At 39.5% G+C, this 21975-nt stretch overlaps 2 protein-coding genes across 3 annotated transcripts; both read left to right on the top strand.

The window, feature by feature from the left end:
• Positions 1-97: 97 nt before the first annotated feature.
• LOC140940395 (uncharacterized) lies at positions 98-5052 on the top strand. Its single transcript, XM_073389365.1, has 4 exons — positions 98-238; positions 2223-2509; positions 2886-3198; positions 4032-5052. Exons 1-4 carry the CDS (start codon positions 103-105, stop codon positions 4997-4999), a joined length of 1704 nt encoding a protein of 567 aa, XP_073245466.1. The 5' UTR covers positions 98-102; the 3' UTR covers positions 5000-5052.
• Positions 5053-7075: 2023 nt separating this feature from the next.
• LOC140940118 (potassium voltage-gated channel subfamily A member 1-like) lies at positions 7076-21205 on the top strand. Of its 2 annotated transcripts, XM_073389012.1 has the most exons (3): positions 7076-7363; positions 11168-11224; positions 18404-21205. In XM_073389012.1, the coding sequence occupies exons 1-3, from the start codon at positions 7312-7314 to the stop codon at positions 19984-19986; spliced, it is 1692 nt and encodes a 563-aa protein (XP_073245113.1). In that variant the 5' UTR covers positions 7076-7311; the 3' UTR covers positions 19987-21205. The 2 variants fall into 2 exon arrangements, with proteins under 2 accessions (XP_073245113.1, XP_073245112.1); XM_073389011.1 differs by lacking the exons at positions 7076-7363; positions 11168-11224 and adding an exon at positions 16381-17838.
• Positions 21206-21975: the final 770 nt, after the last annotated feature.

Below are 21975 nucleotides of genomic sequence, written 5' to 3'. Positions count from 1 at the left end.
GGGAGAAATATAACAAAAGTCATGATTGGTCAGCAAACCACATGTCTTTAAGTCATCCAATCAAATTCTTTGTTAAATCTGTGTCGTTATGTGATTTTCAAGATGGCCGACAGTGATCCAGCAAATATTCGCAATGGCTTGCGATTTTTTGATCGAACAGACGATTTAACGGCGTCAAAAGTTGGACTTGCAGCACGGGAAGGTGATGAAGAAACTTTAAGAGCTCTTCTAGCCAGTGGTATGTGTATTTCAGCTTACGGTATTACTGAAAACTTGCTAGTACAAAATTTATTACCCTATGTTTAATACTTGTAAAATAGGCCTACATTAATTATGTTTTTACAAAAATCTTCTTAAGTAAGATTTCCACATTGCATTAAAAGTAATCAAGACTTGTTTTTGATGCTTATGACAGTTGTTGGATGTGCGCTGTTGGAGTAGACCTGTGTCTTGTATGAACCCAAAACCAAACAATTTTATTTCCACCACTACTACACTATTTTCAGTTAAAGGCACAGGTGGCCCAAGCGTAATATGAGTTTTTGAATGGGAAAAATAGAGTTTGAAACTTAGATGAAATAAATGAAGTAAAAGTGATAAAAGTTATCAATAAAGTGTAAATATTGTTACCTGGAGTTGTTGTCTTTGTTTTTACGAAGTTTCAGCGGGATTTGAGTACTTTTACATCATCTGACCTGACAGTGTAATAATGAGAGATAAGGTAGGACAGAATCGCTCGATCGATCTTCAAAGCTGCTCAGAATCAGCTCCAAATTTCAAGCGAAAAAACAAACACACTCACAGCAAGGGCGGCTTCTTTGTTTTCACTCAGCCAATGAACGAAGCAACAAAACAAAACAAAGAAGCCAACCTTGCTTGGAGGTGGGTGCGTAGAGATTTGTCTTAACGAAGTAATGTCACCCTCTCCCGGTCAGTTATTATTTGACGCTAGCACCCAGTCACTGCCGAGCGATAAAACGGTTGAAATGTTACACTTCTACTAGTCACGGATAAATGGCGCCAATTTTTGAACTGTAGTTGATCTTTTCGATCGAGTTATGCGAGCCAAACACAAGGTTTACTGGAACGGATTGCAGGAAGGTGATCTTAGGGTACCACTTTGTGGATTCGGTGGCGTAAAATGTAAGTGTGTTTGTTTTTTCGCGTGAAATTTGGCTGATTCTGAGCAGCTTTGAAGATCGATCAAGCGATTCTGTCCTACCTTGTCTCTTACTATTACACTGTCAGGTCAGATGATGTGAAAGTACTCAAAGCGCGCTGAAACTTCGTAAAAACAAAGACAACGACTCCAGGTAACAATATTTACACTTTATTGATACTTTTATCGCTTTTACTTCATTTATTTCATCTAAGTTTCAAACTCTATTTTTCCCATACAAACTCTCATATTACGCTTGGGCTATCTGTGTTAAAGGTAGATTACAGTATTTACTCATGTATAATAAGCTTTCTTTTTTCAAAAGCATTTGCTTGTACGTTGGTAGAGGCACAGGCTGCAAATAAATTTTTTTAGAAGGATGTATTTTTGACCAGGTCACCATTGTAGTCAGAAAAACCAAAAAAAATAGGACACAAATTTTTTTAAATGTTTTATTTCTTTAATTTCTATGCAAATCTACAGCATAAAAAATGACAGTCTAAGTACTTGATCTGCCCCGTCATCATGTATGACCACCAGAAGCGTTTTGGCAGACATGGGCAACTTTTAGTGTGCCATTGTCCGATGATTAACTGTTATTTGTAGCTCTGCAGGAAGTGGTGTTCGGAATCGGCAGAGATTTCATAATCGATCATCAGAAAATAATAATCAGATTGGTCTACCTGATCAGACATCAACTATTATGATGGGAAAATTCTCTTATATACATTCCATTTATTTTTCACCTTTGTGCAAGACAAAGTACATGTAACACAAACTTTCTGAGCCCGACAACCAGTGAGCTCAGAATTTTTTCTGTGCTTCCTGGTGATGAAATTCTCTTCTTCTTTAATTTTTTATTTGCCAACAAGAATTTTTAATTTTTTCCCACAAACATTTTTGATTGAACATTTTCCAAAATGAATTATAGCATTGCTTGAAGGTTTTGATCGATGATTGATTAAATTGTTGTTGATTATCGGCACACCACTAGCTTGCAGACCTGATTTTTCTTTAGAAGAGTTGCTCTAATAATTAATCAAGTTACTACTGCATTTGTTAGGGGCACCCTGTGATGTTTCAGACAACCGTGGCTGGTTCCCAGTGCATGAAGCAGCTGCCGCAGGACACGGTAGTTGTCTGCGAAACTTACTGCAACACAGGAGTGAGGACCTTCTTGATTCAAAAGCCTATAGTGGTGAAACTGCTCTTTTCTTAGCCACTGTGAATGGCCATGTGGAGTGTGTAAGGACACTCTTAGAATTTGGTGCAGATGTGAATATCATGAACAATGAAGAAGTGAATCTTATTGCTGCTGCTGTAAAAGGTGGAAGCATAGAATGTTTTGAGGTTTGTCTTCAAAATCTTATTTTTAATCTAGCCATTGAAAGTTAAGGTAGTGGGGCTGAGTGGCCAGCACGTCGGACTGGCAATCAGGCGGTCATGGGTTTGACTGTCACTCAGGCCACCTACTGGATTTATTCTCGTTATCCCAAGTTAATTCTCAGCCGTTTTTGTAAATAGCTAACGGGCTGCCTCCTGCTAGTCAAGTTTTTTAATACTGTTATGTACTAAGCGGTTTTTTACTTCTAATTATTTGAGTGAAGTGCCCACAAACTAGCTGAATAAGCTAGGTGGACTTTCTACTTACTGTAAACAAACCTTCAACCTTTGAAAAAATAGTTTGCAGGGGAACTTTCTGGTACTGATATCATTTTTTCTTCAGATTTTCTCAACATTCAATCTGGATGCAAATGGTCAGGACATTGGAGGTTGGAGTGCACTCCATGAGGCAGCATTTGCTGGGCGAGAAGACTTCATCAAGCTGCTTCTTTCCAGCAGAGCAAGCATCAACATACAGAACAGTGATGGGGCCACGCCTTTATTTACCGCAGCACAATATGGCAAGCATTCTTGTTTAAAACTGTTGTTAAAAGAAGGTGCTGATGTGAATATTTTGACTGTGGATGGAGCATCACCTTTGTTTATTGCTGCTCAGGAAGGCCTGGTTGATTGCATGAACACCCTCTTGGCTGCAGGTGATTGTTTTTTACTGCTTTTACCCATTGTTACACCTGTAATCAGTAACAGCCCATTTCAAAGTTGATTTAATTTATTCCTTTCAAAGCAAGGTTAATAAATCTGTCAGAATTTACATCGCTCGTGGCTCCCACGAAATCGCCAAGTGAAGACTGAGCTCCAATTGACCTCATTCAGTATGACTCATGTAGGTGCATTTTTCAGTTTCCAAGCAACACTTCGATAGAACCAGTTGATATCAAGGAGCATCGGTCAGCATTGTGTTGATTGTTTTTGCGGCCGTTTTGCAATCAAGAAATGCTTTTGCTGATTAATTTCAGCGGCAAAACTATTTTACAGAGAACATTGGAATTGCGTTTCAGTTTGGCTTTTTACTGTAAAAAACTTGCTTTTCCGTGAAATCAGTACCTCACAACTTGCATTTTACACTAAATTTACTCGGCCTTCAGTTTGCATTTGCATCTTTTTCTCGAGACTGGGTATCGGGCTCAGATATTTAAGCAAGGGTCTTGGTGAGTCTTGGATTTTACCATTTGTCACCCCTTATTTTGTAGGAATTTTTGACATAATTATGCAGAGTCACGACAGTCACTGTTAGTTGACAAATTGTACCAGAGCTAGGGCAAAAGCTAGGCTGTTCATTCCCAGATGGTTACAATGATCATTGACATCATTCCTTAGAAGTATGAATGCTTAATATGGACTTAATATGGATGAAGTAAATATTAGATTAGGGAAGCACATTCCACGTAAAAACAAAGTACTTACTAACCTCCTAAGGTATGCAATAACAACAACAACAACTAATCTAACTTTTGCCGTGTCTTCTTAGGAGCAAGTCCAGAAACCTCCGTTATCGATGGAGCAACACCGCTACATGCCGCAGCAGAACGCGGGCACTCCGATTGCATCCAAATTCTCTTAAACGCTGGAGGTAGCTCATGCATAGAGACGAGCCCTGAGAAAATCACTCCGCTGCATTTGAGCAGTCAGGAGGGTCATTACAAGTGCATGGAGTTGTTACTGACTGCGGGCGCCAACGTGGATGCGGCCACGCAGAGCGGAAACATGACTCCGATTTGCTTGGCTTGTCAAGGACACGCGGATTGTACTAGACTGCTCTTAGACTGGGGGGCAAATCCCAACCACATATACGAAGATGTAGATGTCCTTCCCAAGACACCGCTGATGGTTGCGGTGGAGAGCGACTGCGCTGATTGCGTGAAAATCTTGGCGGAACGCGGCGCGGATACAAACATGGCAACTTACACGTCGCCTCTTGTTCTTGCGGCGCAGAACTCCTCTTGTGAATGTGCCAAGATTTTGTTGGACTTCGGCGCTGATCCCAATTACAGCGACCGAGGGAAGAACACTGCTCTGAGTATCGCAGTGACACGATTCTGCTACGGTCATAGTCACAAGTCCAAAAAAGCACAGCTTGAATGCATTAAATTGTTACTTAAGCTGGGAGCCAGTGTGGATCCTCTTCATGAAGGAACTTGCGTGGCGTTTAGAGACCCCATCGCTATGAAAGTGCAAAGTCCTGACTTGTTTAAGGTGTTGTTAGAGTTCGAGGGAAACAGGCAAGAAACGCGCGAGATTTGTCGTGCGAACTCTCGCGCGAAGAAAACAGACTTGAACTGGCGTAGACTAGTACGGCTGACGAGTTCTCCTCGTACGCTGCAACATTTTTGTCGCCTGGTTATTAGAAAGAGAATTAGTAGCAACCGTGTACAACGAATACCTGAATTGCCCGTTCCACCTTCTCTAAAACAATTCCTAATGTATTCTGACTTGTAGACAAAACTGTCATTTTCCTTCTTGTGTTCTCCATTAAAACTTTTTGCGTTTGACCTAAAATCGCCCTTTCTCTAAAACTGGAACGTTCTACGGTTTTGTAGGATAAGACACGATACTAGAGACCTTTAGCTTCTAAGGGGGTAATTACATGTGACCAGGACGAACTCAGGCCGGTACGAATTTGTAATTTTTGCCGTCGTTTACATGAGACGGGTATGAAACACTTCGTTGGTTACATGAGACCGGTACAAACTCAAAAACAGGAGATTGTTGTAGCTATATAACTTTCTTAACTCGATTATTTAACGTATTATTCACTAACTGCCCTAACTGGTACACAAGTTACACCAGTTAAGACAGTGAGTAGAGAACCGTAGATTTTACTGCTCCCAGAAAATTGTAAGCTTTATCTAACGCTCATCTGGTGTCATGTTAAATGCACAGCATCTCAAAATGGTGCAATCCCTCACATTAACCGAAGCATATCTTCAATTGAAGCTACTTCCCAGTCTTGTTTACAGTTATTCATAGAAGTGCTCTTATTTTGCTGAGAAAAAGCAAAAATGATGGAACCGTACGAAGAAACATGCTATTTATGGACCCGGTCTGAGATTCGTTTACGTTTTACATGAGAACGGAACAGTCTCAGACCGGTACGAAAATAACTCGTGTCGGGTCAGCGACCGACGCGAAGTCAGACCGCTCTGAGTTCGTTTTTAGGCCGGTCCCACGTAAACGCATCAAACGAAATGTATGGAGACCGATACGATCTCATACCGGTCTGAGTTCGTCCCGGTCTCATGTAATTACCCCCTAAGACGAGTACAACTACAAGAACCAGACTCGGTGCAGACTTTCTCAAATACTTACTAGTGCGCACGCGCGTGAACCAGCCTCATTTTGGCGGGAAAATGCGTTAGCCGTCGTCATTCTACTACCAGGTTTAGCGAGAATGCAGTGATGGAGACAGGTTATCAAATGTTGGAAGTTTTATTATTTTGCGAGAAAAAGGGCTAAACCTCCTTCAAGAAAAATAACCGTGTTAACTTTTCTGGTGAAAAAAGAGTAAAGTGAAGCTTTCCGGAGTGTCCATTTTTTGACAATACGTGAAAATCTTTCCCCCGGCGTCGTCCTCTTCCTCGAATCAAAGGATCTCTTTCTACTGAGGGATAACCTAAAATTGCAGTTTTTTACCCTAAAAATGGACGGCTCACACCGGGGTTAAGGCCATTTCATTTTATCAGCCGTCGAATGATGATATATATATATATAGCAGGATGCTCAGTTACAAAACTAAAGACGATATTGTTTTCTAAACGAACATTTTTTTTTCTCTTTTGCCATGGGCGTGTTCGGTATTCACGAGTTTGACGTGAACTTTGCGGTAGAAATTGCCTAAGAAAAGAGCTAACATTTGGCGACGCCACCATTGGTTTCCTCGCGAAAAGACGTCTGAGAAACGAGCGCAGAAATTCCATACTGATGACTGTGTGCGTCACTACCAAGATCCTGACGTTGTTTGAGATTGGTTGAATTGAGGCAAACTCCCAACCAATCAGAAGCACGAAGCAGATCTGGGTAGTAACGCGTCATCAGTATGGAATTTCTTTGCTCGTTTCTCAGACGTCGTTTCGCCGGGAAACTAGTGGCGGGGTAGCGAAATGCTGGCTGTTTTCTCAGGCTACAGTAGAAAGTATAAAAACATTTTGATATTAAAAATAATCGAGCAGAGTTTGTGCACCCGAGAAAGTCTAACGGATAACTTACAAAATGACTTAAAAAATGAAAGGGTAAAAATACTTAAGGAAAAAGAAGCAAATTAACAATTCAATAACACAAAGAAACTATTTCTTAACCGGAAGTAAAACTCGCCCAAACAGCATTTCCGGCACCCGTTAGACAATGGATTATTGTAATTATTGTGACCAATCAATAATTTAGGAGTGTGAAACCAATAAAGAAAGCGCCAATGGTAACATGGCTTGCTTAATGGTTTGCTTTCGGGATTATATATACAATGGCCAAAGATGTCCATTAGAAACAAAAAGCGTGCGATCGCATGAATAAAATAAACTGTTACTTGTCTGAGGACAAAAACGCGAAACGTTCCATAGAGATCAAGGAGATAATTGTAGTAGAGTTTAGCGGCATTGAAAGTTGTTGTGTACCACTTGCTAGCTTTACTCGATCCAAGTGTCATAACATGAGAACGTACCTCATCGAGAATGGACACGAGTCTCTAACCATTCGAGAAATTTTGATGACAAAAATTGAACTCGCAGAAGAACCAATCTGTATCTAGTACGGCCGTTATGTACGCCTCATTAGTGCCAAACAGTTCTCAGACGACTGTCGAAACGACAGGTAAGTTGCATATACTTGAACTTTGCTGCCTTATTCTAGCAACGCGATCGGCGACGCTAGAAAATTTTTTAGCACAGAATCTTGTTATTTTTCTCGTGCGCTTCTCGTAAACAGAAGATCGCTAGCCTATGCAGTAATTTGTCGTTTCCGAATTGACAATATATGTGGTAACACATTTTTTTATATAGTAAAAATACAAACTGAAAAAAATTGTAATATTCGAATGACTGCAATAAAAGTAGTTTCTAAGTTTTATGTAAAACAAGTCGACTGCCAGGTGCAAGGAACAAATCTGAAGCTTGCCAGTTTCTCCTACGTTACTTGGAAATAGTCCAAATTTATACTGTTACAGGTTTTATCATGCGATTTGCCCACTACGATCTAATTATATAAAAAAAGCTGTATTACTGCGATCAGCCATAGTTCTGCATTTTTTTAATATCATAAAAAAAGTATCATTTCTGGACGCTTTGAGTTTTCTTCAGCTCGAGGGTGCCTCGAGAGCATATGGCATACTTTAAATTATTAAATATTTACACCTTTCTTTTGTTAAAGCATCTAATATATGCATTCAGATCTTAATTACTACCCCAAACTATATAACAACTCTCATGAATTCAGGATCATAACTTGCGATATCGCTCCTTCAGTTTTTCTGACTATCTCGTAAAATATTCGAAACTTGTTATAACACTTGTTGTATTTTCATATTCACGAGTAGAGTTAAAACAATTCTCGCCTGAAATACACAATGAAAGGATAAAATAGCTATTATAATTAGTAAATAATAGTGCTTAGGGGCTAAAAAACCAAAGTCTTATCTCTTGACTGGGGTCAAACAATCTTGGACTTTAAATTCCAGTGATTTCCCTATATAATTAATAAGAAATAACAAAAAATAATGATAATTTAGATTTTTTCTTTCGGTTTTGTTTTCGAATGTCTTTTTGTTGTTAAAGAATTGAGGTAGATATTCATTGGTAAGATTTTTTGGCAAGTCTTGGCTATCCCGCTAAGCGACGTAGCCTTTACCATCTTATGGATCTTCTGCATGTAAGGAATTACGTAAAACAAAGAAATACTGCCGGAACCAATCAGAATTCAAATGTTTTTCGATCGGTTGAGTTTTCGTGGACATTTCGGAACTAATCGACACCGAGCCGAATTGAGTTTGTGCCTCGTGGTCGCTTTGCCAGCTATTCGTGGCTGATTAGCCTTGGGCTTATTCCTCGCGAAACAGTGAGACAAACTTGGTCGGTTGCTTTCGGTGGCCATTTGCTTTTGAAAAAGCTAATGCTTTATTAGATGTTGCCTTTTGTATTCATTACTGTTAAGAATTTTTAAATCCTTAATCTAATTTCCAGACCCCTTGTAATTTTTGAATATATAGTCTCGTCATTTTCTTTAACGGTCACTTAAGATCACTTTTGCAAAAGTGTGTTGAATAGCATATGAAACGTCAAGTTTATAAAATGCGAAAACTCACAATGTTTATCACCGCTGTTTGTGTTTTTTTTTTTTTTTATCAAACTACGATGGCCCAGGAACAAAAGTCTCTAAGAAGAATAAAAGTTAGGTGAAACTTTTTCGAAAAAGGAATCCGGCCATCGCCTTCGAAACTAGTTAGCCTGCATAGCAGACCAATGAGAGATTTGGGCGCAAAAAAAGACATGCTCTAGTCTTTAATTCTCCGCTATCGCGCGCAATAAACTTGCTTATCCTGCGCCCATTGGCCTGCAACAAAGGGTAAGTAACAAACCAACATTTTAATGTAAAGGATCGCAAACGATTCTACTAGAGGACGTAGGATCTACAGGAGATCTGATCAGTAAAAATATACGAAGTAAACAAAATCTGAAAAGCTGATCGTTCGTAAAAGTTAACTTTGCAGGACATAAACAAGACATCGAAAGAACAAAAACAGAGCGGGGTTCCGGAGGGGGGGGAAGGCAGTTTGGGTGTAGGTACTGAGCCGCTCTTTGCTACCCTGTTTAAGACAAGAGACTGTTTTTCATGACCCTGTTTAAGACTGTAGCCCAAACGCCCTTTTTAAGGAGATATTTTCTTGTATAAAATACAATACAAAATAGGGAAAGAAATACATTTCTTTAATTTGTTTTGAGTCACATACAAAAAGATTTTTTTTGAGACTACTGACAGAAAAAAATTAGATTATTTTAAAAAATTTCGTTACACACGTAGACCGCACTCCGCCAAAATTCACACCCTGTCCAAGAAACCCTGTTCAAGACGCTAAATAGTGAAATTATATACCCTTAAAGACTTATGACCCTGAAAAGTGAAAACCATACCCTGTTCAGCGGCACATACCCGTATAGGCCAAATAAGGGAGTGCCCCCCTCACCCCGGGGCGGGGTTAGAGCTTTTGTACAGCTGTTTTGCCATTGTGGCCATAAGAAAGGCGGAAAAAACTCACGATGACACGTGATGGGGTGATTCAGTAGGTGAGACATGCACTCCATTGTCAGGGCTTTTAACAGATTGTGCGGGTATGTCCTCGGCAGTTTTTCTGTTTGTTGCGCCCTTCTGATGAGCCACAATAATGGTCTATTTCGTCGTGGTTGATGAGAACAAAAGAAACATTCTGGTGATAAAATGGCCTATTGCGGCCAAAAAGGCAGAAAAAAGAAAATGGAACGCTTTATAAGTTGGTCCTAATGGAAATTCCGGGCAAATTTAGTCGATTTTGCCCGGGATTTTGTAAGTATTCATGAAGCCCCAATAGTCCACACTAAATTCGTTTATAATTTATAATCTCTTTAAGCTACAGATCCTAGCCTGAATTTCAGCCGTCTTCTTGAGTTGCAAACTCCCGAGAAAGTTTTTGGGTTGTGACTCAAGGAGACGGCAAAAGTTCAGGTTTGATAGATCTTATTCTGGCTGCTGCTGTTCGGGAAATGAGCCTGTGCTTGGGGTGGAACTCTGGAAAAAAAACCCGCTTTTTTGAATTGACAAACCACTCCATTTTGTTTTGCTAACTGACACTGCTGACAGTTTTATCATGATTATCTATAAAACTATTGAAACCTCAATCTTCAATGTAAATAACAACAGCTTCTCGGGCCGTTATCGGGACGTTCGAGAAACGGGCTCCCGACCCAGGAGAACGGTATAAATCGAGCCTAGTTCCTATTCGAAAATAAGAGTTACTAAGTAAACGTAGAGGCGTAGTATTGATTTCTGTGATTTAAAGGACAGTGTTCGAGATGAAATCGAGAAACCATCCTCGCCTAGGTTCGCGTTTGGAGGAAAAATACAGGCAGCACTTAATCAAATTTCACAGTTGTGAGAAGCTCATCTGATTGGCTCCTGCCTTCTGCCTCCTGCAGGTACCAGTTATGGCATTTCAACACGTTATTTAGAATGTGAACGTTCGTTTCTTTTTATTCATCTAGTTTTTTTTTTTATCAGTGAGTAGGAATATTTTTCTGCAAAAAAAGATACCGATTTTAACTAGAGTAAGAAAAAAGTACCGATTGTTACCGCTGCAGGCGCCGACGTAGTCTGGTCAGCAGCAAAGTACAGCTAGCGATAGGCACGCCATGTACGATGCGGAAAGGGCGGCGGGGATTTGTTACGCATGACCGACTCGATGTTATTTTACTCTATCATCCTCTTTTGAGAAAGAAGTTACAATTGCAGCCGTCTCGAAAGTAAATTGTAGGTGTATGCACATTGTAGTGTAGAAGTAAGATAAGATACTTCTGAAAAAAGGCAGAAGTGGGTACTAATCGCCTATTTTTTGATGCGAAGTTAAGCCTTTCGATTCTTGTTTATCATCAGATTCAGGAAGCCGAAATATGAGGCACCTGTATTACTATAACAACAACGATGGTGGAGGTGAGTTATTATTTCTTGCTACATATTTCTAACGGCACAGAACAATCAAGAGGAGGTCGAGAATTTTACTTTACTCAATTCTCCATTCACAATTTTAAGATTGCCGATAATACACCTTGTTGTCTGCTTAAAATTTTGCATAAACTGTTCAGTGTTTTTAATACCGAGAAGAAATTGGAAACAAAGGGTATGCAAAAGTTTAGGGGAACACGAGGTGGCTTTTTTTGTCTGCAAACTGATGTAGTCTGATACACAGCCGTTTTTAGTGTCGTCACGCAACGTTTGTGGGGAGGAGGTAACGTGACCATACTAAAAACGGCTTTGTAGCAGACTAAAACTGATGACTGCTTCAAGGTTTTTGAGAAAGGTGTTATATCTTTTATGTCACAGACATGGGACAAAGGAAAAAAAGGTAAGTCCCCAATGGGATGGAAACCTTTGACATCTCAGAGTACTGCTAAAGTATCTAATAGCATGCTTAAAAGGGTGCGAGGACAAAGAGAGGATAACGTGTCCTTTTATCCTCTCTTTGGTGAGAACGCAATGGACGTCCTGCTCCTTTTCTCCTAAAGCAAGATTTTTTCATTCTCCTGCAACTTTTTGAAGTGGTTTTTGCTTTCCAAAAAATAATATATGTTTAAAGAAGAATACAAAATATCTCTAGGCCACTTGAACTCTTGAACCTCCAAGATTCCTTTAATTCATTTGACCAAGAGAGTCCATCTTCAAGCATGAGACAGGCGAGGCAAATGTAAAGAAACTAATAAACTAAAACACCAACAGTAAAATACATACAGTAACAATAAAACCATGCCTTATGCATGCATACAGCTGTATCTTTCGAAATGTTGAGAAGAGATGACACCTCAAAACACGCGGTTGATTTGAGATGAGAAAAAACAGGGAAAGGGGATGTTTCTGGAGTCCGTTTTTGCACATTCTCTTTCTTTTTCTCTGACTGTGTGTCTGGCAGTAGATATTCCATTCTTGTCCGAAAATCAAAGAAATAATAAGTGGCTGTAGAAATTTGCAACTCTAACCAAAAAAAAAAAAAAAACGACAATTTAAATGGAGATATGATCGTAGCAGTGGTAATTGCAATTTAACTAATAAATAGCAAATTAACCCAAAAAAATTTCGGGACTTCAACTTCTTTATTTACGTTTGTATTTCTGCACATCTCATCATCTTCAAAAAAAGACAATGTAAAGTCAATAGTATTCCTCTTAAGCATGTATGGTTAAACAAGGGTTAGGTTATTTGAGAGTGCATGAGGATTGGTGAGGGTATCTGAAAATGTGAAATCACTGTGTAAGAGAGAAAGAGGGAAATTCCAGACACTGCCATGAGTGAAACATGCTGGTTTAAACTCTTACAATGTGTACATGAATCACCAAAAGGATAAAAAAGTCCAGGCGACACGAGAGAGCTAGAGGTTGAAATACCCCTTTATTTAGTAAACTTGAACCTGATTGGCTGCATGCAGAAACGCGATTACTAGTAAATAGGCCACTTCTGAGTTCTAGAAACTCTCACTTTCATTTTATTAATTCTCATAACTTATATCTGGACAGTGTATGGATATTGTTAGGAGAAAAATGATCTTGGTCACTACTGGGACATAAAGGGTTAAAGCAGAGGCTTGGGGCTACTCGGAAATAGCCTATTGCCAAATATGGGATTTAGAGTCGTGTCATGTGACTTTAAAACTAACAAAAATGACAGCAGAAACAGCCTCACAGGAAAATATCACATTTATGGCTTATGAAAGCAGAAAAAGAAAAGGAAAAATTACCAACGACAATGAGAATCTTATACCGCGAAAAGAAAGTAGCAATATACTTTTGAATAACAACTGATCATGAGTAATGAAAAATATTAAGTCGTGGAACCCTTAACAGTGCTTCTTCGTCTACTGGCATATGCTTGATCAAGTTGCAATTTAGAATTTTTTTTTTTTTTAATATGCATGTTCGATAAGTAACCTTTGATTAATTTTGCTCTTAATTGCCTTTTTCTCGCGTCTGAACGTTCCGGCATGCAGAGAAAAATTTGGTTGGCTAACCACAAGAAAGAAATATCAAAGACTTATACAAGTTCAGTTTACGAACAACATAGATCAAAATCCGCAAAGAAAGATATTTTTTGCAGTGCTAGCGAAAGAAAGAGAATATCTCAATAGAACTTCAAGTGTGATCGAGGCCATATATTTATTCATGACTTCGGGAATTGTATCGAGAAGGGCCTAAAGTCTTCGGGTTCGTTTATTGAATTAGAAAGCACCATTTAAGAAGATATTGGTGCCTTCTGGTTTAATTGTTTCTTAAGGGTGGTGTTTGTAAGTTAGCTAAAGATTGTATGCTGCGACCATTGTAGGTGAACTTAGTCTCAAGTTCTAGAAGAGAGCGGGCGTTGTTAATTCTGAACGCCAATTTGATTCTAGAATTGAGCGGTTTTTGTAATATGATTAACGTAATACCATTCAATCGGTGTTCATTTGTCTATTTAAGCATTGTGGTCGAGAAGCAGATCTTTCTAGAAAGCAGTTGATTTCTTAGCTTTTTCTGCCTATTTCCTAAAGACAGTCGGGTTTGCAGTTGATTGTAGTGTGTTATGAATTCAAGGTCGAGTAAAACAGAGTTGTGAGGTAAAACACCAATCCAGCAGCGCTTAGATTTGTACAAACGTTATCCACTACCAGGGTGCCAGGCCAGAAAATTGTAGTTATCAATTCAAAACGATAGTGTTTAAAAATATTAAACCAACAGGTACCAATATATGAACATTTAACTTCAGAACGGAATCCTTTAAAGCGGTTTTAGAGATAAAATTAGGGTTTCGGAATCAGATTCTCTGTTGAACATCTATCGGATTAAAAGTCGACGTTAGACAAAGAAGAGTTTTATTGAGTTAAACTGAGAACTCCTTTCGATCTTTGCTTTTTAAAAATATTTCTGGATATTAACTTTCCTACACTAAGTAAACAGAGGATTTGAAACTTTGAAAACAGTTTTTTCTAGCATTATCGATACCGACAGTAGGCGCAATAACTCAGTCGTAGGCCGATTAAACCTGAGTTGATACGGCTTGTTCAGTCATCTGTACGCACACATGCAGCGCTGTTGTTAAATAGTTTGTCGATTTTTACCATCAAGAGTCTGAACATTAGAAGCTATTCTCTGACGAAAGTTCAAGGTCGCACCCGAAAGCGATTCCCCTGCAGGACGTCGTTCTATACGTAAGTCTACTGCCATGTTGTAACCGTGCGTTTATTGTTTCGAAACTGCTCGGATATGAAAATTACTTGTTAGTTGTCGTTCGCTCATTACCCGGGCTGTTGTGCCATGATCGATTATTCACAATCCCTGCGACTAGGAAAGCGAGCTAAGCTAGGTAAGACATTATCTTTTCTTTCCTTTTTTACTGACAGATTTTTCACTATGCCAGTTACCCAGCGTCAGTATATTGTGCGTGGTTTATATCCCTTCTTTATCTGTTTGCTCTCATCATAAAAGTATTAAGTTTGTAGATATGCTGAATGCCAGTGTGTCGAAAAGAATATATAGCTTAATCATTCGACACACAGTCTCGACAATTCAATAATAATTATTTCGCCAGCGTAGCTGATTGATTATTCTCCCGCCAAAACTCATCTCGTTTCCCCGTCGGCTTTTTATTTAATTAAGTTCAGAGCATTTGTCGTTTTATCAGTAGAATATTATTTGTTTTATACTCGGCACCTGTCGCGTCAACAATGTATTACCGATTGAATGGAAAATGCTTTTTATGCTGGCCCAAACGAAGAATTAAAATCGGTCTGAATTTTGGTTCGGCGTTCGGGGTTTCATGTTCTCTTCTTTTTCTTTTTCTTGTTTTATTCGGGTGTGGAGGCCTGAGCAGAAATAAAATGACTTTTCAGATCGTTCGTTTTTAATGTACAAAACTTTATGAAGAAAAAAAACAACAAAACAAAACAAAACAAACGCCCCCATGTCGAATCAAATTCCATCAGTTTTTTCGCGGACATCAATAGAACGCATTGATCAAAACGTCTGCTACGAAGTCGGGTTTTATCTGAGCCGACCTGCCCCCAAATCTACAGCAATTATCTCAAAACATCGCCTTTAATATTCCGTCAGCTAACTCGGAGTAAACGTCAATCCATTCGTTAGTTTAAGTCGACTGTTTTGGTTGAATAGCAGTAAAAGTTTGTGGACCCAGGATTTCCTCAAATTGCATTCCTTAGATGACGTGTTTTTTTTTTTAACCTTAAGTTTTTCTTGAAAATGAAAACAATAATGATAACAATAACATCTATTCAATACTTTTATATTTTTCGTTGGCTTGTCTTCATGACTTGACCTTGTAAGGCAGGGATATTTAAGCTTCGATAACCCATCTTTGGCATTAAGCCCTGTGATAGTATTGATTTTGACAGGAAAACCGCAATTCTGTTTGGCTTTAATTTGACCCTCACATGGCTGTTTTCTCACAGATTTACTTCAAAACGAAGTGATTTTGCTATTTTTCTACCGCGGGGGGCCTTATTATTCGATCACAGAAGGCAGCCATTCAGCAAAGAATTCCCTTAGTTCCATATCGGGGAGAACGCGTGGGTTTTAGCAGAGATATGAGTGACTGTCATTTCGGCCTAATCGACAAAAGCTGCAGACACGAACCGCAAATTATTGAGCGGGTCGTCGTAGAACCGAAAAATGGCGTTTGCCTTAAACGTCAAAATTAGCTTCAATTGGCCGAAATCCCGAAAACACGACACCTGTGTTATTCGCCTGGAGAGAGAAACTGCGGTTGTTTACAATGAGAGCGCGCCTTCGTCTCATAACTCTTTTATGAACTGTATTTCCAATGTGGTCTGTCATTAGCAGGTTAAAAAATTCCATCAGCAAGCGAATGAAACCACAATTGCTATTTGCTTATCGTGGGGGTGGGTCTTAGTCGGTTGTTCGACAGCCGGTGGTCCTCGCAGCGCCCGCAGACAAATCTTGAACTAGATTTTACTGAATTTCTTTGTTTGGTAGAGTTTTCGCTGTTAAGTTTTTATCTCTAATTCGAGGGCGGCCTCACAACTGGAAGACCTAGACAAAAATGAAAGGAGTTTTATGATTTAAATTGTGGTTCTTATACAATCGGCCTTGATCTTGGGCTTCTCATAACCTACGGCGTGAGACAACCAGTGGTCCTTGGGCGGTGAATTTAACTTGCGTGTGTATATATGGGTAAACTGTACAACTACTAATAAGACAAACAAACGATTACAAACAGAACAACAAACAAACGGCATAAATACACTCGCACACACGCCGGAAAACAGTTATTAATTTAGCCTTCCTCAGTGTTGCCTTTTAAAAGTTGCATAACCGAACAGGAACTAGGAAGAACAACTAGGATGTGGAGAAGAGGGGTTGACCTTGGATGGAAAGGGACCCTTTGCACTCATTTTTAAGAGCAGAACATTTTGCTAATAAGCGTCAAATGCAATGCATTAGCTAAGTAACATTCTTCAGCTAGCAAAATGCCGTTGCCAAGAAGCCAAAACCTCCTCCATTCAAAAATCAATTTATCGTATGTCAAGGGTGGTTTGTCCTTTGTCGCGAAAGTTTTTTTGTCTATAAAAACTGTGACCGAGGCAGGTGAATATGATTTTGAAGATACCCGTGTTTCTGTAGTCTTTCTTTTCCTGCCTTACGCAGATCTCCAATCTGTCCAATCAGTTGTTTTGGCTCGCTTCACCAACTGTATGTCGGTAATAGCTGTCATATTTATGTATATTTGAGACGATCTTTTGCATATTTTTTGCTCTATCACAACAAACCTTTTGATTCAAAACTGTCTCATCTTTTCGCTCCAGCGGCCCCAGCAAAGAGATTTTTGATGCCGCAAAGTGTCATTCTCCAGAAATAATATCACATTTGAAACTCGTCGTCTCACGGGGAGATAGACGGGTTTGTTTTGGTTCTGTTCGCGTCGAGAGCAGCAGGTTTTCTATCATTGCTGTTACTATGCAAATTACACTCAGTGCTGTGCATATGTGAAAGATTCAATTCCCCGAATCGCGCGTGCCCAATGAAATCCTGGGAGCGACATTTGTGACTATTCCATACTATCTCTGTGTCGCTGGTCTAGAAGAATGTCCCATCGATAAGATCGTGCGCTTTACGAGGACTATAATCTCTGGCTGATTAGAAAACCAACCTGTAGGCGCCAACAGTCGATTGTAAATTCCTACATTCGAAAGAACTGATTCGCTCTGCTCAGCGCCGCGTCTTGGATGAAGTTGGAAGACGTCAGCCCCGTAACAGAGATCGCAAAGAGAGGAAATTCCCGAGATTAATATTGTCTGAATGTAACCACGTGTCAAGAACGTCGTATTTCGACACCGACACAATGACTTTGGAGAAACTGCAATGAAAACTGCGCGCAAAAAGTGGCATTTATGGCAACATGTTTTTTGACTCACTGCTCTGAGGTGTCATCTCGACTCGCGAGTAACTCGAACATTGTTATCTGGGGCCTCGCGTCCGCCGCGTTTGTTTCATTATCCCCTATGTCAAATGGAATCAGAGTTCTTTTTCCTCAAAACGTGAGCCACACAAGTAAGTTCTACGGCTTTCGGAAATCGTATGTTGATTTAAGAGTAGCTACACAGCTCGCGAGTTACTGCTAGCCTTCTCAAAACATCTGCCAGTGTTTCAAGGCGGCCAAGTAAATTTACAGTTTTTATCATACAGTTAACGCGAAGTATGGATTTGGCAATTGGATGCGAAATTATATAACGACATCTGTGTACTATGGATTAGCGAGAAGCCGTCAAACTCTTGCTAATAACTGCGAAAACATTTCTACCTCTAGTATGTTTATATCCCTTATTTACATTTCCTGTTTATTGAAGGCGACGTGATAATTTATTCAGTGAATTAATAAATTACAAGTTTAGATCGAAAAGGAATCAATAATTTATGAGAATCGGGCCCTTTCAGTATCTGAAGCGGGACGTCTTCTCAAATTTTAAGTTTTCTCCTCTTATTTACAATATTTTTCTCGCAAAAAAGGAAAAATGTGGCGGTACGGTCGAAGGATTTACCGGGTTCCTCAGAGAAATCCCCCTCCGGCTAGTACCTCATGCCAGTTATTAATCAAATGTTTCAATCCGGACTTTAGGTTCGCCGTATTTAACAGATCGTAAAGTGGAGATGGACGGTCCGCCAGGAGTGTCAACGGTTCCTGCAACTCCTGATAAACTGCATCAGAACTCTGTGAACTTTGCTCCGGGGAACAACATCACAAACTCCCCAAACAAGCGCCATTCGGCCCGTGACTCGATCACTTTGTCTGGTATCAAGACTCAAGTGGAACCCCTTCTAAACGAACTGAGTGGCGACAGATTCGTAATAAACGTAAGTGGCTTGAAATTCGAAACACACGTTCAGACTTTAGAACAATACCCGGAGACCTTACTAGGCAATCCAGGGAAGCGACGCAAGTACTTTGATTCTGTCCGGAATGAGTATTTTTTCGATCGCAATCGACCTGCCTTCGATGCAATTTTATTCTACTACCAATCAGGGGGAAAGCTTTTGCGTCCTGCTAATGTGCCCATGGATGTTTTTGCTGACGAAATTCGCTTCTACGACCTCGGCGAGGACATTTTACACAAGGTAGAGCAGGAAGAAGGGTATATTGAGGAGGAACAGCCTATTTTACCTGAAAATAAATGGCAGAGAAAGATCTGGCAACTATTTGAGTTTCCCGATACTTCGTTAGGAGCACGTATTGTCGCAATTTTTTCTGTGTTGGTGATCACTCTATCAATAGTGACATTTTGCGTCGAAACACTGCCGCAGTTCAGACAGGAGGACAGTGGAGAGAAGAAGAAACAACCTTGGTTTACTCTAGAGACTGCGTGTATAATATGGTTCACATTTGAATACGTAATGAGATTAATATCGTCTCCTCAAAAACTGGTGTTTGTGCGCTCGTTTCTGAACCTCATTGATATAGTAGCTATTTTACCTTACTACATAACATTACCTATGCAAGACACCAAAGCCTCCAGCTTCGGCGTGTTGCGGGTGATTCGACTGGTGCGCGTTTTTCGTATATTTAAATTATCGCGACATTCCAGAGGACTGCAGATTCTAGGGCACACTCTACGCGCAAGTTTGCGCGAGCTAGGACTTCTAATTTTCTTCCTTCTAATCGGCGTTATTCTCTTTAGTTCGGCGGTATATTACGCGGAAGGTGGAGAGGATGAAACCAATTTTAAGAGCATTCCCGATGCATTTTGGTGGGCAGTAGTTACTATGACAACCGTCGGTTACGGTGACATGAGGCCCATCACGGTGTGGGGAAAGATCGTAGGATCGCTTTGCGCCATTTCCGGTGTGTTGACGATCGCGCTTCCAGTGCCTGTAATCGTATCCAATTTTAACTACTTCTACCATCGTGAGAACGAACAAAGGGCGGCCGAACAAAGCAAGAAGGAGAAAGAACGCAAGGAAAGCGAAAGACTTCTGAAGGAGCAACAAGAACAGGAACAAGAACGCAAATATGGTGCCATTGACCACAACGGGATGAACGGCCCGGAATCGACTGGGGTCGAAATGGAGATGTTAACTTCCCTGGATAACATTCCTTCAAACATGACGGCAAATAAACACAAGGCAAACACGGCAGTTGTGTCTAATTCTATGCCGCTTGTGGACTACCCTGACGCCACCATACGATTTGAAACGGGGGTGTGATGTCAGGCGTGCCGCATTTATTGTTATTTAATTTGGAGGCTTTTGAGGGAAGATTGGGAGTTGTGCTACAAAGAGATCCATCAGAGAAGAGCTCAGTGTCGAGAAGAAGAAATAAAGAGCTAACTTAATACCAGTAAGTCGCCCTACGGTACATCTCTGGCCGATGCACGCGTAATTTCCTTACGGCTGTGTTTGCTCCGCAGCGTGGAATAGTTAGGAGGGAGAGAAACCATAAACCAAGCCAAGGAATGGCATCTTGCCGAAAGATTTAACTTACAGTTTTCTCAATATTAAATGGCGATCACTTGCTGTTTGCCCGGCGAAAAGAAAGAGAGAAACCAAACTTTTAAGCTGTATTCTGCTTAAATCCAAAGAAAAACAACTTTAATAAACGATAAATCGAGCCGTCGCTCCGAGATGGCATATTCATTTTTTTATATTATAAAATTCACTGATTTATAATTGATATAGTAATACTAGGTGGCACAACGCTTCGGCTACGAACGAAAAGCCAAACAGTGTTTTTTTTAGTTTGAATATGAAAAGAACTAAGGAATTCGCTCTGAAATGAGCTAAAATTAGTTACTACGGTCAAAAACAGAGTTTTCAACAAGCAACCAGCAGCTCAAACTTATATTTTTTGGCAACAAAGTTGTCAAATTCTAGTGGATTTTCTTTGTAACCCAGGTACAAATTAATCGTCGTGAATTCCTGGTTACATTTATTTTAAGTTTGAGACATTTTTAGTTTCCTTGCGTCTTTAAACGTCGAACAAAGATTTTTCGATTGGCGAGGACTTAAAACGCTTTAACTAAAGCGAACAATTTCCTTAGGCGGAGAAAGTTGGTGTGTTCGCAGGCGGTGATGCCCGTTTGAATTTTTAGATGGTTTGAACAAGATTTTTGGGCAGAAGTTACCGTCCAATCAATCTATCAAATGTAAGTAATTCTATTTTAAAACGCACAACTGTAAAATGAAAACAAGCGCTGTGAAAGGACATAGATTTTAAAAGAACTTTTACATCGCTTCAGTTGTTGACGCGAGGAAACTTATAGTCGGTAGAAATTTGAGCGAACCTACCGGACTATTAAAAAAATGCTGAAGAGTAGAACTATTCGATAATATAATTTTAGGTAGGAAACAGCCAAACCTAATATATACCTGTCATTTCAGCACTATGAAATGAATGCGTTATTGAAATAAAATTGATTTGAATTTATAGCTTCATCGGGAAATTTGACTGAGCAGTATAATTTGCAAGATACTATTTAAGTCTTAAGGAATTTGACCAGAATTCTGGCGGGAAATGATGGATAGCAATTGTGACAGCTTTGATATATTTTGTGTTGTTTATGTTTAATTTCCTTACCCGACATATAGACTACGAGTTTTAACACGTTCGAGGAGTAATTCCCCCTTTAAAAAATATAATTTTCTTAGTCGATTGAGATTGTTTTTGTCCTTATTATTTTTTATTGACGATGAAATTTTGGCGACTTCTACTATAAGCACCTGAATTGAAAGTGTTGAAGAAAATACGGCATTTTTTTGTATCAGTGCAAATTAAAACCATGTTTTTCAATTTCTTTAATGTTACCACTAGGTTTTTTTTTCTTCTGATTAAATTCACGGCAAGCTCAGTGTTAGGCGATTGGCTTTGTTATAAATTGTACCCGTTTCCGAGAACCTTCCCATATTTTCATTAGATTCAAATTGTTTACATGTACTTTAGTCACGTTCTTGCATATTCTTGTTAGCTCAATCGTCTTTTTATATGTGTGTTCTGTCTTTAACTTTCTTTCAAAAATTGTTTGATTTAAGAGAATAACAATCGAAAGACACAATCCGATATCATAGGTGAAACAAGAAAACAACAAAATAAAGCCGTAATTGGAAAAGTTTCAGTTATTCTTTTGAAGCGATAACTTGTCGTCTATTTAAAAGCTATATCCCAAAGTCAATTTTGCGAATTTCCAAATCTTTTAATGT

This window comes from Porites lutea, chromosome 6, assembly GCF_958299795.1.
Source record: "Porites lutea chromosome 6, jaPorLute2.1, whole genome shotgun sequence".
Classification (NCBI taxonomy): Eukaryota; Metazoa; Cnidaria; class Anthozoa; order Scleractinia; family Poritidae; genus Porites; species Porites lutea.
Note: the sequence above shows the minus strand (reverse complement) of the source record. Positions and strands in the feature narration are given on the sequence as shown.

Excerpts from the sequence above, each read along its gene's own strand:
- LOC140940395 (XM_073389365.1), top strand. The coding sequence starts at position 103 with ATGGCCGACAGTGATCCAGCAAATATTCGCAATGGCTTGCGATTTTTT. Across the intron at positions 239-2,222 it reads AAGAGCTCTTCTAGCCAGTG|GGGCACCCTGTGATGTTTCA; the intron begins GTATGTGTATTT and ends TGCATTTGTTAG. Across the intron at positions 3,199-4,031 it reads GAACACCCTCTTGGCTGCAG|GAGCAAGTCCAGAAACCTCC; the intron begins GTGATTGTTTTT and ends GTGTCTTCTTAG.
- LOC140940118 (XM_073389011.1), top strand. The coding sequence starts at position 17,679 with ATGGCAACATGTTTTTTGACTCACTGCTCTGAGGTGTCATCTCGACTC. Across the intron at positions 17,839-18,403 it reads TCAAAACGTGAGCCACACAA|GTTCGCCGTATTTAACAGAT; the intron begins GTAAGTTCTACG and ends TCCGGACTTTAG.